The sequence below is a fragment of the Mixophyes fleayi genome, chromosome 10 (assembly GCF_038048845.1).
Source record: "Mixophyes fleayi isolate aMixFle1 chromosome 10, aMixFle1.hap1, whole genome shotgun sequence".
NCBI lineage: Eukaryota > Metazoa > Chordata > Amphibia > Anura > Limnodynastidae > Mixophyes > Mixophyes fleayi.
Window position 1 is genome coordinate 24,804,660 of NC_134411.1, and position 19,492 is coordinate 24,824,151.

The 19,492-nt window shown below is 37.3% G+C and overlaps 1 protein-coding gene across 2 annotated transcripts in view; it reads left to right on the forward strand.

Moving 5' to 3' along the window:
• The window catches only part of LOC142103432 (ZP domain-containing protein-like), a 32,877-nt gene extending 16,523 nt beyond the window's left edge, over positions 1-16,354 (forward strand). For both annotated transcript variants that reach the window (XM_075187487.1, XM_075187488.1), the window contains 6 exons: positions 95-147; positions 2,176-2,348; positions 3,374-3,768; positions 12,410-12,506; positions 14,470-14,644; positions 15,850-16,354. In XM_075187487.1, coding sequence (XP_075043588.1) covers positions 95-147; positions 2,176-2,348; positions 3,374-3,768; positions 12,410-12,506; positions 14,470-14,644; positions 15,850-15,995 — 1,039 coding nt within the window. In that variant the 3' untranslated portion in view covers positions 15,996-16,354. The remainder of the gene's footprint in view (positions 1-94; positions 148-2,175; positions 2,349-3,373; positions 3,769-12,409; positions 12,507-14,469; positions 14,645-15,849) is intronic.
• The last annotated feature ends 3,138 nt before the right edge of the window (positions 16,355-19,492 follow it).

The window sequence follows — 19,492 nt, forward strand, 5'->3', positions numbered from 1 at the left end:
TATGCACTGGCCAGAGCGGGGAGTTGGGTGAGTTGAGCTGTTTGTTCTTGTGTGACATTGCCTGTGTGTGACATTGCCTGTGTCATTCTTATAGGTACCAGTCAGAGATGCGATGTGTCATTGTAATGGTGGAAACCAACATCATAGGTATGTTCTATTGTACGTTAATATCCCATCAACTGTAACCTCAATAAGTAAGGAAACCAATGCATTAACATTCTCAGAATATATTCACTGACATATATGCTTCACTATTTAATCATTCTACTCAGTTCTAAATTGTGTGACACATGGACCTGGAGCTGAAAATTATGAAGGGCCCACAGCAAGAAGAGCCTCTCTAATGGTGTGGCTGTGACCAGTGCCATAAGGGTGTGGTCAACTCCATGGAGGGTGTAGTTAGCGCCTAAAGAGCAATGTCCACTCTCCACCCACCTCTGTCTACCTCTCCTCTTCCCTTATATGACATGTGAACCACTAACTGGTCTGCGCCGCATGTAAGGGAAGTAAATCATGAGAAGTAAGACCAAAATGCCCCTCAGGACTGTGCAATCCATTTTGGTGCAGCTTTGATATATAGTTGATTTACATTTACCAATCATCAGAGGGATGAAAGCTAAGCATTAAATATTTACCTTTATTGAAGCTAAGGATAAACCATATTTGGAAATACTCTTACACCGAAAACTGTCATATATGCTTAAAGGTAAAAAACCACCAACGGGAAACCCAAGGATGGGTTATTTCTACTGCTGACATCATCAAAAGTGTCCATTTATTGCATTTCACCCTGAAGCTTCTTCAAGTTCCCCTACTGCCTTTGATAGCAATATTCTCATCCTAACCACTCCAATTCCTTCCCGCTAGGCATATTCACTTTGCCCAAATGAGATGAACTTTAAAACCAAGAGTGAGTGTTACGGAAAGAGGAAGGGGTTGGAACATTGATCAATTCCTTTGTTTCAAAATTGCATAATTTTAGCAATTATTTAGACTCTGAAGCTGGAAGCAACATTATGAAATGGTAAAGTGTGGCTAGGAATTGTAGTTACCCCTATGCTATGACCAAGTTGTGTCCATATTAGTCCATGCAGCTGCTGCATAGTCTAGTAGGCCCAGAAAACAGGGAAAATGTGCCATTAAGTGGCAAAACCATAAAGGTCATTTGCAAATGTGGAACATTTCAAAACAAATTTGCACCCCTTTTTTATAGGTATGAACATGGGTGAGCATGACAAGATTATGTCTGTTGCGAGGGAAGTAAAATTTGTATCTCTCTAAAGGAAGAATATAGCCAAACCTGGAAGGATCATGGCATTTCATAAAGAATACAGGCTAGTTGTAGTAATGCACCTATTCTTGTAGGTAAATGCAAAAGCAAGAGGACAGATTATATTTCTATGGAGCATGCATATCTAGGGTGCCTTTGTGCACTTGCTAAACTTCCTGATATTAATGCTTCCTCTGAGGTGCCAGTAACCGGGCTTTGCCCATTTCTTTTAAAATATATTTCTTATAACATAATCCATCAGCACTTGAGAGAGCTGCACTGTAAATGTTTGTTACAGTATGGCATCCATTAAAGTAATTGCTTTGGTCTGTACGGTAGAAATATGCCAGAAATAACTATGTGGCCGGACGTGGACCATTATCTGAACATGTGTGTTATCATTCGATGATTGCGATAATTGTGACTTACAATATATGATCCAGCCTTTCTACATGAGTGCTAAACGTGCCCAATGTTACTGCCTGCAGTCATTTTGTGGTAAAAAAAAACAACCAAGATTTAGCCTATGAATTAACTAGGAACTAGTGACATAAATGAAGCATGAGGCATTTTGTGATGCGCCTTAGTGATATCACTAGCTCCTTAATGAATTGGTAGGCTCAATATAAGGTCTAGTACCATGGGTACTATCTGTGTGCAGTTTGTATTTCCATGGGTTTCCTCTCACAGACCAAAAATTTAATGGTATTTTAATTGGCTTCTGCCGAAATTGACCCTAGTTTGTGCAGTAAAGAATTTAGACTGTAAACTGTGAATGATGAAAAAACATTCTCTTTAAAGCTCTGCATAAAATGTTTGCACCAGATGAAGGTTAATAGTAGTTATTTATACCTGGTCAATGACAATGAATTATTTGTTAATGGTTTTCTCCTCCTTGTCTGAAGTTCCCAATGTGACTTGCCATGAGAACACCATGACTGTAATCATTCCAAAGACACCTAATAATGAACTCTTTGAACACAACTTCCGCCTGAATGATCCTCAGTGTCTGGTTTCCTCAGACTTAACCCACCTCATAGCGAGTGTCGGATACAACTCCTGCGGAACAGAGACCGTGGTAACGTACCAGATGTTCTATGTTCAGCATGTCTACATTATGTAAAATATCAATCCTATATTTTTTTATTGAATACACTGAGACATGATGCGCTCGATGTTCCCTACACATTCCATATGACTGTAAGGTTATAGAAAGTCCAGGGAGAGATGTATGTGGATGTGGTTCAGAGGTCCTAACCCTTCCCTGAGCAGTAAGTCCCCTAATAACTGGAATATCTCTAGAGACAGGGAAATTAAGATGTAGAGATGGGAAAGGTGTGGATAGTACAAAACTTCTTTTCAATTCAAGTCTTTGGAACATCCCTTTAACTACTGTGTAATTCGACAGTGTGTGAAGATCACAAGAAATAACGGCACTGCGTTTTGACGTCATTGTAGGGTTAGGGATAGGGATCATCAGCCGGAATTGCCACTTTAATAAAATCTGATATGGCAGTCGCCATTTTCAATTACATCAAAACGCAGTGCCGTTATTACTTGTGATCAGGATGTTTCAGAAGACAGTCGGATACTTCGGTTGTCATTAAAAAGGTAAGTCTAGATTTTTTTCATGTCGTTAAAGTCATATTCGCCCATATTTTGTCCATAAACTCGTTGTCTGTATTATCTGTACCGTTAATTAGTACCCCACCCAATTTGTCAACAAGCAATTATTAAAGCAATATTTCTCTATGTAAGTAATAGTAACATAATTTAATAATAATTAAAAATAATTATAGTGGACTTGCCACCAAGCCTGATATTTTTTTGTAATGTTTTGTAATGTTGCATAATATGGCAAGCTAAATAAGTGGTATCCTGATCATTGACAGGTCCTCTTAAAAGAAAATTCACTCTTACACACATTCTACAAATTATAGTGCAATATGCTTTTTAAAATTATTATTTTTTATTCATTTTTATACGGTAATCCTTATAGAATCACCCCTAATATATAGCAGAATGCACTGAAAGAAAACAACACTGATATTCTATATGTAACAACTGAACATGGTCTTAACTTATTTTTTTATTTTTTCTCAGGAAACAGATACGCATATTGTATTTAGAAACCGGATGACCTCCTTTGACGACATCAATGGTGTCATTACCAGGAAACATAACATTGTAATCACCTTTAACTGCTCCTTCCCAAAAAACAGCAGGTTGTCTGCTTCATTTCACCCCCAGAAGTTACTATATGAGTTCGAAGAGGCCGGCTTTGGCAATTTCGCCTACAAGTTCCAGTTCTATGCAGATGATCGATTTGTAGCGCTAGTGACAGACTTTCCTGTGGACGTTGTATTGCGGGAATTACTCTACATGGAGATACAAGTGTCTTCCACTGTGCCCAATGTCCAGTTGTTTGTTGAGTCCTGCAAGGCCACGCCACACGATGATTCCAATGATCCGGTGTTCTATGATATCATCAAAAACGGGTAAACATATATATTTATTACCAAAGGTATAATTTTTTCCTAATGTTTTATTTTATGTTTGTTTCTTGGAATTTTTCATTTATATTCTTTATAACCAGGGAAACTTCATTTTAATAGAATTTGGTGATATATTAATTTTCTGGAGTAAAGTGCATATGTAAAGTAATGTGCTTCCTGTGTCACTCGTTGTATTCGTGCAACTCAGACTAAGGGGTCTAGCTGCTATTGGTGATTAGTGAACTGCGATAGGTAGCATTATGTATCGTAGCATAATGTTGCATCGCAGGTATTTACCGACACTTACCTGGTTTGTGATGCAGTGCGATGATGATGTCCCTCTGCGCTAGAGGATGGGGCTTCGCATTGATCCTTACACAGACGCGATGGTCCTAGGCGATGGTTTGTCTTTCTTCTTGTGGGTATTCTGCGCATGCGCCAGTAAAATATCCGGACATGCGCAGTTCATGTACGCGAAAGGCTCCAGCTGGATAAAGGTAAGTCTGTAGGGATCTGTGCACAATCGGGTGACTAAGGGGTCTATGTATTAACATGTTGCAGTGCCAAAATTGCTGTAAATCGCATCGATGCATATTTAAGCATAGCTGAAATGTATCATGCCCGGGCTACTCTCGGAGCCTTGGCGAAGTCTCCCCTCTAATGTGAAATGTTTCTCTTATTTACCGGCAGCGCTAGGAGGAAGTGCTATGCGCAAGCGCATAGCACTTCTGATGTGAGGGATTCTGCGAAGCCGGAGAGGCTTCAGCAGGATCCCAAAGAAAAACGCCACTTTTCCGTGAAATGCAAAGATCTTGCAAAGCTCCGTGCATTGCAGAACTTTGCAGTCCCCATATTAATCTATGGGGACTGCGTTAACAAACATAAAGCTTGCGACGGTCATTTACAGAGAAAACTGCTGTTTTCTCCATATTAATGGATCATCGCACTTTAATACATAGACCCCTAAGAGAGGATTTTAAGCTTAGTAAATTGCTTAGTTTCACAGTCCCCGTATTAATATATGAGGTCTGCGTTCAGCATCGTTAAATGGGTTATGGCATGATTTCTCCTACATTGAACCCTTTGTAAATAATGCGATGCCATGCAATGGCCATTTTACAGATAAAACTGCTATTTTCTCCATTTGTATGACTCATTGCATCTTTGTAAATAGACCCCTAAGTGGCTAACTAAAGACCTACTTACCCAATTAAACACCAGGGACAGTTTATGATGACACTTTAAAACTACTGGGCTACAGGCTGATTATAACTGGTATAGTTTCGTAAGAAACTCATGCAAAAGAAATATTCAACTACCAAAAAGTGCCTTTTGCAAAGACCTCTTAACCTGGAATTTAAAAAAAAACATGGGCTACCAATAAAACATTCCTTAGTGCTAAAAACAAGTAGCCCATAGTAGTGAGATGCTGCCAAATGGCATATGCTGCAATAATCCCGTGACAATAGGCAACTCTTTCAATTGTCACTTCTCGGATCTTTCCAAATATTTAACCTACTTTCCAGACCAACGTAAAACCTCTCCCCAAATTAACCTACATTCACAGACACATATATACTTTATTTATTCCAGAATTTCAGAAGGATTGAAGTGCTAACACTGCTACTTTCTGCTCCTGACAATACTAGCATAGGGTCTGATAGTCTGGAACCAAGTCTGATTAAAGCTGTTGCACCCCACATTGCCTCTCCTGTAGCCTAAATCTTTAAGCATTTCATGTGTAATGATGAAGCTCCTGCATCTGGAAACTAGCCACAGTTATCTCAGATATAATATATGGGTATAAAAGCTATTTATTAAATAGGAAATAGATGGTAGTTTCTAACTCAGCAACATCTGACTTCTCCATTCATTTTGGAGTGCCCAAGGGATCAATTCTTGGTCCCTTGCATTTACCTATTTTCATCAAGGACCTACTGCTTCTAGCTCCAAACTATGCGCCTCTGCTCTATGCTGATGACCGAGGGGTAAATGTACTAAGAGTCGTGTTTGGCGGCAGTTTTAAACCACGACCCATCGCCCGAAGTTTAGTGCTCCAAACTACTGCATTTACTATAAGGCGGTTTGAGGCTGCGTTGTAAAATTCCTGGCGATGTGTAGTGGATTGAAAACAGATAAACTGGCATTGGGAAATAGACAGGCTTTTCTATACCTGCTTCTGATTGGCTTGATAGTTCAAACTGCTCTTTAGTAAATCTAGCCCCTAGTGTTGTGCAAATACTGCTGACATAAGCCACAATGTTGCCACAGATTTCATAAATTTTCAGTACTTGCTGAGAACAAACTTGTTCTTAACACTTAAAATACATACTCTCTGCCCTTTTGCTTGTTTGACAATCTAAAGGAGAATCTCGATAACCTAAAAATATCTTTTCCTGGTGCCTCAAAATTTAAATTTTATTTAAATATTTTAAATATCTGGATGTTACACTTAATGAATTACTAGATTTTGACCTGCACATCCCAACCATCTGTGGCTCTGTGTTCAGGGCCGGTGCAAGGTTTTTTGACTCCCTAAGCAAAGATTCACCCTACACCCCCCCCCCTCCCCCATTCTCACTTCCAGTCCATAATGCACTTTACTTTTGCAAAGTAAAAATTATAACTCTTACCTCCTTCTGGCTGGCTGGGCTGCATTGATGTGGGATGCAGAACAATGTGACAGCATATCTTCAATAATATAATCTTACAGATAATCATTAAAGAATATCCCCCGCACAAGAATTTTTTTTTTCTCTTTTTCTCTTATAATATTTTACACACAAGGGCAGTACAAAAATTGAGGTAGTTGCTATCAGGTGCTACTTCTAGTAGTAATATATCACAATAGAATAAAAAAGAAAGAAAAGCAGCACTACTTCCAACGAAGGCACACTAAAGATGCAAATATTTAGTCCAATACTGGGAAATTATTCCATCTCATTGAGGGGATTGTTGAAGATGGATAATACATAAACATAGCTCATAAAACCAAAAAATTTTTATTGATATGCATTAAAAATGAATTTAATAATTAAAAAGCGAAATATTAAAATGTTGGAGTCTGGGACAGGTAAATGAGATGGGAGTACACATGAGAGTGTAGTGGTGGTAGTCACCTATATTTATGTATCTCCCTATCCACGATAATCACAGTGAGAATCCCTAATTAGTCATCAAACATGATCACAAACTGCACAGGTCATCTGGATGAATAAATCTTTATATTGTGTTAGTAACACAGATATCTAATGATGTATATAATTAATACAGATGAAGTTCCTGAATGTAAGTTCTGTTTCTATGTCCTTAAATGATGCTAAATATCTGTTCAATATTGTAAAGATCAACAGAGTATTCGTGATACCAGTTTATTTCTGAAATAAGCTTATTTGTTATAATTATTATTTTTTTATTTGTAAGAAATTATACGAAGATCGTGTGGATGGTAAGTATGTTAGCTTATAATGATGTTTCTCATAGTGAGCAGAGAGAAATGTATGCGTGACTGTGCATACACATGTCCGAGGACACGATCGCGATCAAGGTAAGTATATCAGTTTCACAGATCCCCAATGAACAGAAGAAAAAAGTATATATCTATATCTGTATATTTTCAGGTGTGATCTGGGTTTAGTAATTATCAACCCCACATATGCCAAATATTCCTTCTATTCTCACTTGAAAAGTGGCCGCATATAATTTTCCAGCTAGCTGGTCACCCTTTGTAAACTGTGTTATATAGGGTTATTATTCACTGACCAGCTATGGCAAAACGGATGCTTAGGAAAAATATATATATGTCTCAAATTACTTTGTGTATATTCACATTATTTCTTTGAGGGGCTATGATTAAAGAGTATTGAGCATATACATTTAGCATTCACCCCAGAGAACTGCTTGGTTCTATAAATAGCAGCTTTAGTATTATTATTGAGAACAAAATAAAGTTGTGTTCTAATATTTCAAATAGCTACATTTATAACAATCTAGTATTCTGCTCACAAGAGAGGGCTGTGTTGATGTGCATAGCTCAAGTCTGATTACTAAGAGCATTAACATACAAAGAAAAGGTATTTTTCAACTTCTGTTGTTATATTGTATCAATTAATTGCATCTGTGGCAAGCTAGAGTTAATGCCATGTAAATTGCTAATGTTCTTTTCACATCATTTCATAGTTGAAGTATATTAAGCATATGCATGTGACATTCGCCCGACAGATAAATAGCAGTTTCAATATTGTTGTTAAAAACAGAATGAGGTTTGTATCTAATATATTAGTACCATAACAAAAAGCTGCATTTGTGATAATCTAATCTGAGGTTCAGCTCCTGTAAAAGGGCTGTGCTGGTGAACTGCAGCTCTGGTCTAATTACTGGAAACATTCACGAATACAAGGACTGAGTTTATCAGCTTCTATTGTTATATTATGTTAATTACTTATATCTGTGATAATCTAGGATTAATGCCATGTAGAAAAAGCTAATCCTTTTAAACAGAATTCATATTATTGATCAGAAAGAGCTGTAATAGCCAGCTACACTTTGAACTCCCTGAACACACAGACTCCTTCTAAAAACTACACATACACCTGACATACGTTTCGCTATTAGCTTCTACTAGGAGGCAACCCGTATGTCATTTGGGTTGGGTATTTAAACTAATATCCACCAATGAGCTCGATATAATTTGATTGACACATTTTTCAACCTATCAATTAAGATTTTTTAATGTGTTTACTATAAGGTCACAGGAACAAATATATAAAAGACTGTTTTTTGATAATTAATTATTCAAAATTTTTTGGGAAAGAGTCCAAACATATAAACATCTAGATACAGAGAATATATAAAATATACATAATATGTAAGGTACATTTAGAATATGTATGTTGTTGATCATCTATAGATATCTACATAATGCTATCCCAGGATTGTCATCTGTACATAGAAGTTATTGTTTAAATCCCTATAAAATACATCTAATGACATACCAGGATAAATTCACCATATTAATTTAGATGTTTATAAGTTTGGACTCTTTCCCAAAAAAATTTGAATAATTAATTACCGTATTTCCCCAAGTATAAGACGCACCTTTTCCCCCCAAATTTTGGGTCTAAAAAAAAGGTGCGTCTTATACACTGCAAGCGCTACTTACCTTAATGAAGAAGTCGGCACCTGGTGTGAGAGAGGAGTCCCCGCTAATAGGAACAGCGTGTCCCCGCTGGTTGCTTCACACAGCTTGTCAGCATGTCCGTGCTGCCTGTTTTACACAGCGTGTCCCCGCTGATTGGCAAAAGGACCTTAAGGTCCTTCAGGCGCCTCCCACAGTCTCGGAGCTGTCAGTCTTTATGTACCGTAATACATCTTTTTTTTTTCATTTTGGGCCCCAAAATTAAGGTGCGTCTTATACAGGGGTGCGACTTATACTTCGGGAAATACGGTATATCGAAATTATATCGAGCTCATTGGTGGATATTAGTTTAAATACCCAACCCAAATGACATACGGGTTGCCTCCTAGTAGAAGCTAATAGCGAAACGTATGTCAGGTGTATGTGTAGTTTTTAGAAGGAGTCTGTGTGTTCAGGGAGTTCAAAGTGTAGCTGGCTATTACAGCTCTTTCTGATCAATAATATGAATTCTGTTTAAAAGGATTAGCTTTTTCTACATGGCATTAATCCTAGATTATCACAGATATAAGTAATTAACATAATATAACAATAGAAGCTGATAAACTCAGTCCTTGTATTCGTGAATGTTTCCAGTAATTAGACCAGAGCTGCAGTTCACCAGCACAGCCCTTTTACAGGAGCTGAACCTCAGATTAGATTATCACAAATGCAGCTTTTTGTTATGGTACTAATATATTAGATACAAACCTCATTCTGTTTTTAACAACAATATTGAAACTGCTATTTATCTGTCGGGCGAATGTCACATGCATATGCTTAATATACTTCAACTATGAAATGATGTGAAAAGAACATTAGCAATTTACATGGCATTAACCCTAGCTTGCCACAGATGCAATTAATTGATTCAATATAACAACAGAAGTTGAAAAATACCTTTTCTTTGTATGTTAATGCTCTTAAGGTGCATAGCTCAAGTCTGATTACTAACACAGCCCTCTGATGTGAGCAGATTACTAGATTGTTATAAATGTAGCTATTTGAAATATTAGAACACAACTTTATTTTGTTCTCAATAATAATACTAAAGCTGCTATTTATAGAACCAAGCAGTTCTCTGGGGTGAATGCTAAATGTATATGCTCAATACTCTTTAATCATAGCCCCTCAAAGAAATAATGTGAATATACACAAAGTAATTTGAGACATATATATATTTTTCCTAAGCATCCGTTTTGCCATAGCTGGTCAGTGAATAATAACCCTATATAACACAGTTTACAAAGGGTGACCAGCTAGCTGGAAAATTATATGCGGCCACTTTTCAAGTGAGAATAGAAGGAATATTTGGCATATGTGGGGTTGATAATTACTAAACCCAGATCACACCTGAAAATATACAGATATAGATATATACTTTTTTCTTCTGTTCATTGAGGATCTGTGAAACTGATACATTTACCTTGATCGCGATCGTGTCCTCGGACATGTGTATGCGCGGTCACGCATACATTTTTCTCTGCTCACTATGAGAAACATCATTATAAGCTAACATACTTACCATCCACATGATCTTCGTGTAATTTCTTACAAATAAAAAAATAATAATTATAACAAATAAGCTGATTTCAGAAAAAAACTGGTATCACGAATACGCTGTTGATCTTTACAATATTGAACAGATATTTAGCATCATTTAAGGACATAGAAACAGAACTTACATTCAGGAACTTCATCTGTATTAATTATATACATCATTAGATATCTGTGTTACTAGCACATTATAAAGATTTATTCATCCAGATGACCTGTGCAGTTTGATCATGTTTGATGACTAATTAGGGATTCTCACTGTGATTATCATGGATAGGGAGATACATAAATATAGGTGATTCTACCACCACTACACTCTCATGTGTACTCCCATCTCATTTACCTGTCCCAGACTCCAACATTTTAATATTTCGCTTTTTAATTATTAAATTCATTTTTAATGCATATCAATAAAAAAAATTTGGTTTTATGAGCTATGTTTATGTATTATCCATCTTCAACAATCCCCTCAATGATATGGAATAATTTCCCAGTATTGGACTGAATATTTACGTCTTTAGTGCGCCTTCATTGGAAGTAGTGCTGCTTTTCTTTTTTATTAGACTGAATATATTGTATATATGATACAATATCTGTGTGTAGGTGCATTCATTTTTATTACTAATTTCTTCCTAAATGTGTATTATCTTCCTCATGTATGTACATTCGTGCATGTATTACAGTATTCTTTATGATTCCCATGTCAGCTCCATTATCTCCGCCTTACTTACACTGCAGTGATATCCTAATAATTCTTACCCCAATACAGCTTGCACTCAGTATATATATTGCTCAATACAATATTACAGCTACCAGTATACAAATCTTATTATCACTCACAGATCTATAACTTCATTGCTTCTGGGTGAAAACACCATCACCGTTCCTGTATATAAACACATATCACATACTATAACTCCTATCGCGTGTCATGAGATGCGGCCGGCCGGTAAAAATCAGGCGCTATTGCATTGGGGGGGCGGCCGTGAGACCCCTGCTCCTATCATACTTCGTTACATACAATCCTACCACAATTACAACTACAGATACAATCATTTACTCCTATATCGCTCCACACATGAATCTGTATAGTCCTATATCATACAAACCTCCATATACTCGATATCACATAACTGAATAATGCAAACAGTAACATCTATATAATGCACACAGTATAATCTCCATCGTCCACACAATATAATCTCTAGAATGCACACAATATAATCTCCATTATCCACACAATATAATCTCCATAATGCATACAGTATAATCTCCATGATGACCACAGTATAATCTCCATAGTCCACACCACAATATAATCTCTATTGTGGGCAGCACAGTGGCGTAGTGGTTAGCACTTCTGCCTTACATGGGGTCATGAGTTCAATTCCCGACCATGGCGTTATCTGTGAGGAGTTTATATGTTCTTCCCGTGTTTGTGTGGGTTTCCTCCGGGTGCTCTGGTTTCCTCCCACACTCCAAAATCATACTGGTAGGTTAATTGGCTGCTAACAAATTGACCCTAGTGTGTCTGTGTCTGTGTCTGTGTCTGTGTGTGTGTGTGTGTGTTAGGGAATTTAGACTGTAAGCTCCAATGGGGCAGGGACTGATGTGAGTGAGTTCTTTGTACAGCGCTGCGGAATAAGTGGCTCTATATAAATAAATGGCGGTGATTATGATAATGTGCACAGTATAATCTCCATAGTCCACACAATATAATCTCCATAATGTGCACAGCATAATCTCCATAATGCGCACAGTATAATCCCCACAATGTGTATACCTTTATACTGTACTGGGCGGACCCTCTAGGCACAATAGTACAAACCAGTGCACTTCATAAATAAGGTACAATGTGTTTTTTATTATTATATGAATTATAGGATTGTGTTAGTTACATTATTCATGTTGCAGGTGCGAAAAAGATGATACTTTGGTGGTTTATCCTGGAACAAGGACACAGTACAGATTCTCATTGGAGGCATTTGCATTTATTGGACACTATGAAGAAGTGAGTACATTTCAATCTGTGGGGCATTTATAGGGAGGAACCGTCTGGGAGACAGCAGGATAATGTCACACATTAGCTGGTATCATATCTACATGTACATCTGGGGAATCTCTAATCAGCTGCCTGTATTTTTTTACAAGTTGCTTCCTTTGGGTGTTGCACATGTGAGAGGGTCAATTACAGACAGCAAGATCTAACCTACACAATGTGACAATTATGTGTCTACTTTTACAGGTCAGCACATATTGGCATTGTCATGGTACATCTGTACATCCAATGTGTGGAAGCATTGTGGTTTGGAAGGTGGCAGTATACATTTACCACTTCATCTTAATGCAGCTTATTTCACCAGAATTCTTGTTTCCTATAATAACGGACACTAATCCGGGCTGCTTTTGTTTCAAATGGCAAATATATATTACTTTTTTAAAAAAAAAATCCATTGTCTCATATATATATATATATATATATAATGCATTATTGGCATTGTGTAGAATTACTTTTAGCCACTTCTACCTTGCTGTAAATATCTGGTCATATTGCATGGCTTAAAATTGAGATTCTTTCCCCACATGGTCACAGTGGGGGAATGTGCTTGTTGTCTCTGATGAACTCTACATCTAACGCCAAGGAATCTGTTCTCTGAAAAGACATTGGCTGTTTCTCAACTGTGGGACTTTATTTTGGATTTCTACTGAATATCATGCAAGGAAGAAAGAGTGTCAAAGTTTGTGCTGTTCTCAAAACAACAGAATAGAGGAATATGACTGAAGTTGTATTTGAGGATTATCTGCTAGGTAGGACAAAGGTGAGAGTCGTCAAGTTGTATCCCTGACAGTATGCTCTCGCTAGCTCCTGATCATATATATATATATATTTATTTTTTGGTGGAAAGGGTGTAATTTACCATGGGCTGATAATCAAAACAGGACCCGTCCACCAGGGAAATGTACAGACAGGATTAGGGATCCTGCTGCTACCTTAAGGAAGGATTTTACTCACAGGTGCACAACATGGGTTTGATTGCTGAGGTGTGTTTGTTGAGAATAAAAGAATTTTGGGATCTGGTGGTTGGAGCTTCCGACGCTGACTAGCAGCCGGACGATGGCTAGGGCTGGTGGGGATTTAGTAAGTGTCAGGCAGCTGTGTAACTTTTTTTTTTTAACTGAAATAAAGTTTATTGAATTTTCTAAGATAATTGCAAGGGATACAAAAAAAATAAAGAAATAGGGAAAGGGTAGGACATAAAGGGGAAAGGGTACATAGTGGGGATGAAACACAACAATATGTCATAAAACACCAGCAATCTAGACATGTATCACTTTGTAGTATTTAAATATAATTATAGTCAGTTAAAAAGTAAAACTAAAGATTGGCACTCTAAACATAAGTCACTTTAACTTTACAATACGGAGACTAGTCCTTTCCATCCTTGTACCTAGGCCCAAAAGCAAAATATTTCTTAGATCAAGGCACGAGCCACTGAGTCGGAGATATCCAGCCTATGGGGGGACTGGGATGGGGTCCCACCTCCGTCTGTGACGTAATTATGCCAGCTACGCCATTTCAGCTGTGTAACTTTTAATCATTGTATTGCAGTGTTGGTCTGACAAAATAAAACAGTAACTGTTTAGGAAGACCAGAGTAAGGAGTCACTCATTTGGCAATTCTTACAGTGTATGTGTGTGTGTGTGTGTGTGTGTGTGTGTGTGTATATATATATATATATATATATATATATATATATATATATATATATATATATATATATATATATATATATATATATATATATATATTGTGTATATGATTTTTCATTTCTGCAATACGGAGTAGAGATCCAAGCTAAAACATAGAAAGATACAGAGCTGTTTTAGCTAGAGATAACAGTTTTCTTCTGCTTAGCACACCATAATGTAATGATTGTGACATATTGCATTTAATGTCTGTTGTTGCACCCTAGGTTTACATAAGTTGCACTGTAATCCTGTGCAAGGATGATGATCTAAATGCTCGTTGCTACAAAGGATGTATCACAGATGGATATAGACGCAGGAGATCATTAGCGTCCGAGTCTCAGCAACACTTCATCTCCCAGGGTCCTCTGAGAATGAAGAGACAATCTCCCAGTAATGCAGGTGAGGACATTCCCCAGTACCACAGAATATGGACATTTATAAATAGAAATGTTCTATATATCTCCAGTCTCGGGTAAGATTAAGTCTGGAATTATGAAAGGTAGCGCATACTCGAATAGGTGAGGATAAGTTGGATTGTGGAAGGAGGTTTATGAACAGTTAGGAGGTGAGGATGTGGCGGGAGAAGGAACGGGAGCTCATAGGTTTAAAGTAGGATAACTGGGAAAGGTTAGTATATCTCTGTGACGCCACAAAAGCAAATATATTATATAACAAACATAGCAAACATAACCATAAAATATTAAAGTAAAAACACAAGACCACACCTTTGAGTGAGTTCATGCTCATCAACTGGGTGACAAAAGGGCCCCTTTCCTGCACAATGCTATACAATGCTGCACAATGCTATGCAATACTGTACAATGCTATACAATGCTGTACTAGGCTATACAATGTTATACAACTGTAAAAAATGTTTTGATTTATAAACAAAAATACCAACATCAGAACTGATGGTGAGGTGCTCTTCTGTACAAATGTGTAACTCTGTCTGAAGTCTTTCTCTGCAGATTGCCAACCAAATACCTATCTTATCATTTATATAGTGCTAATCAAGTAAACACTCAAATTATTAAAATACATTACTAATAAATTGCACTCTGACCCCATGTGTGCTTTATGTAAATCAACTCGCACATATTACATTCCCCTCTCGGGAGGTTAGGTATTTAGAGGGGGCACAGCCAGACACCAATAGTCTCCCTGAATGTTCAGATATATATAGCACAAATACATTTATTCTATAATCTGTTTGTTTTTTTTCTTACATCTACAGTTTCATGACTTCAGTAAAGGCACACTAACCATATTTATTTTTCCTTTATATTCTCCTAATGTAAATATAAAGATGTTGATGTGTAATAATTATCATATTTGCCTGTGTCTCATAATACTGTAACTACTCCCAAAATCCTCCTGTCAGTCCTATTCATTGATCCTTTCACAATAGTGGTAACAGGACAGTTTGGTGCGACTGGTAGGAGGTGGTATCATGGTTTCTATCTATGCCCCCGTACTGTGCACAATTCAGCTAAGTCTGAGGATGAGGTTTGTACGGCTGTTAGAGGGTGAAGTGCCTGTAAATTAACAACATGATATTACTGCACTGTGTATTCTAATGTATCTTCTCTTCCCCCCAAATTTAGTAGAAATAACCTCTCTGAATATGAACACTCTGGTGATTGCACTATCAGCAGTGGTCATCGTTGCACTGGTCGCAGTAATAGCACATACATATATGAAGAGAGCCAGGACCACGGGTTATGAGAGGCTCCAAACAGAAGACTTCTGATCCCATAGCAACAAGATAACCCTTACCGAAGTTTCCATGTAATGTAGAAGTATGGAATCATTAATATTAGTTCAGGCCATTTGACTGAGCATGATGGCAACTAAGATTGTTCATCCTGTATCTAAATAACTCTGAATTAAATGTTAGTTTGGTTTTTTTTGTTACCTATATATAAAAATGGTCAGATCATGTGCCATGCATGTTAAATAATTCAAGTTTGTGTTATTGACATTTATAATTGTTATTATGTATAAATGTCACAATAAAGAAGAAATATTAATGATCAAATGCATTGTTGACTGTATACACAAATACTAAGGCTTTCTGCCTTTAATGGACAAATACGTTTGAGTTCAGAAGCCATGGTTGTGTGGAAAGATATACATCTATTGGCATCAATACAAATGTCTTCTAAAGGTTAGATGCCAACAGTCATATTGTTTGGCACATTGGCTATGTGAGTCCTGCAATTTGTCTAAACCTACATTAAATTATAGTAAAGTGCACCTTTGGGTGCACTGTGCCTATACCCAAGGGATAATAACTGTCATATAACATTATAGGGTTTAGAATTGTGGTTTGTTGGCTATGTGTACCTCCTGTCTTTCTCAAATGTAAAGTACAACGCCTGACAAAACAAAGAAACCTTCACCCAACTACAATAACCACAGAGGTCTGATACCAGAGATGTCCAGGAGAAGCTCCGCCAATGACATCAGTAAAGACTGCTTCTTTTAGCATAGAGACTTGTAAACACTTGAAAGTACACAGGCTGCATGGGAAATTGTCAAAGCATCTGATTGGATGGCAGCCACGGCTTGTTCAATCAGCTGCAGTGTCATCTGAATTCAGCCTGTGCACATCCACATATCACCCAAATATCTATCCCACATGGTTCTGCTACTGTAGTTGGATTGAGAGGGATTTATAGATATAAAGATCTAGCTGCTTGGCATTCTCCTTTAATGCGAAAGTATTCATATATGTTGGTCTGGACAATTACCCACCTTTAACCACAATTTAATCATCTATTTTTTTTTACTAAAGTAATTGCCATTTTATGTTTAATACATTTTAATAAAATTTGGCAATTTTGCAGCTCATGTTTTTTTGTTTGATATAACTTTACTTTTGAAATGAAAAACAAAAAAAAGCTGGTTTCTCGTATTCTAAGACTAACTATGGACTGTGAGTTAACTATCTAAATTACATGTAAAGAACCAAAACTTTTCTAGGACTACATATTAAATAGACAATGTTAGACCCTATGTTCAATATGTAATAAAAAGTCATCCTGGGGTGGTGCAATCAGGTAAATAATTTGCAAATACAAAAGAAATATACCTGCAGTGTCAGCCTGGGACATGAAGGGCCCACTGCACTGATAGGGCCCATGAAATATTGTGTGTGTCGCCATCCATACAGTGGGGGTGTGCCTCTGAAGGGGTGTGGCCAGACACCATATAGTCATTCAGCCACTAGAGTGGGTGTGTTCTACCAACAAGATACAATTTATTTTGGCACTAATCATACGGATTCCACTGTAGTAATTATGTTGTATAAATATATAAATTAAGTAATTACTATCAAACACTCCCTCATCTCACTTAATTGTAACACCAGCAGTAAACAGCCATACAAAATCTGTCTGCTGCCAGAAGCCTTACATATGCACAAACACACACAGACACATACACAGATACTTACACACACACTTATACACAGACACTTACACACACAGACACTTACACACACAGACACTTACACACACAGACACTTACTTACACACACAGACACTTACTTACACACACAGACACTTACACACACACAGACACTTACACACACACACAGATACTTACACACACAGACACTTACACACACACTTACACACACACTTACACACACAGACACACACAGACACAGACACACTAACTTCATCCTGTCTCCAGCATCTGTCTTCTGTGGGTTGGGACAGTGTGGGTAGGGGAAGTGTCTATGCTCTGATTGGTTGAGTGACTCTTTGATGTCACTCAGCCAATAGGAGCACAGCAGAGGCTCCTAAGTAATGGTGAGATGCAGGCGGCTCCTCCACTTGGCACAGGCCCTGAGTGCACATTTTCAGCCCCTCGACATCGGGAAAAGGGACAGGGCCATCTGGTAGTGGGCCCACCAGAGAATTCCCAGGTGCCCTGGTGTGCCAGTCCAACCCATTATACCTGTAATTTGCACTCAATGACCAAAAGTTAAATGACAATATATTTATGTATTGCATCAAAATAAAAAAAAAATAAAGAACAGATGAAAAATCAATTATTGTCATATAAGATACACATAATATAATATATATATATTGGCTGAAGATTGAGTACATCCTCACAGTCTACGGGATATCCTGCAGATAAGCCATTAAACAATTGGCTTCTGGTACGCATACATCTTCATTGGTGTGACCTGTTTATACCTTTTTGAACGTCATCTGGCCGTGTGTGATTTTCTATCCTATGAGCTATACATATCTATTTTAGATACTGTTGATACCCACTTGGTGGGAAGCTCTGGCTCACTCATTTCTGGTGGTTTGGTTCCTTTTTTGGATTTTTCACTTGGCTTCATTAACTTGCCATACTACACTATTGTGCGCCTCCTCTCATTTCCTCCTCTCATTTACTTTTAGATTATATATATATATATATATATATATATATATATATATATATATATATATATATACATATAAGAATAACTCCCTTTGTGAGGGGAATTAAATTACATAGTAAGTGTGTAAGGATGACAGCAACTGCCAGTGTTTATAAATAATTGTTAAAATGCACTTCAATTATAGGTGTAAATCACGAAATGTGGTGGACAATACACTTATTAATGATTGAGCTGTTCCACATATATTTGTGAATGTCCTTTCATTTATATTTTCAATTCATTTTCCACTAATCATGATGTAATGTGCTTGTGGATTGCAATAATCATTTGGGACATTTTAGGCCATGACAAGTGATGTGTTCTAATGATCCAATAATAAAGGAATTTTGATCTATCCTCATATCTCTTTGCATTGGTCCAGAGTCCCACTTGTAATGATCCCCTGGTCTGTGGGTCCCACAGTGTATGGGTACCCTTCCATGAATTACTTCCTTAACATATTATTATGTTTGTGCCATATCCTTTTCAAAGAACAGAATAACTGTGATGGAAAACCCTTAAATCACTTATCTACAAGGAATCCTTGTGCATTTATGTCATATGCACACAAACAGAAAGATAAACATATAAATAAAACAAAGTACAAATAATTACTTTAGTAAATGCAGAACATGAAGCCCAAAGACTAATCAAGCTGCTCTTACCTGCAGGTAGACGGTCATTTGCTTTGGAGGAATCTAGAAGGGACATATCTGTTACCGGTACTGTGAAACACACGGTGTAGACATTCCTTGGGAGGACCCTGAGCACAGACATTATATAGTTCATGTCTTATGTAC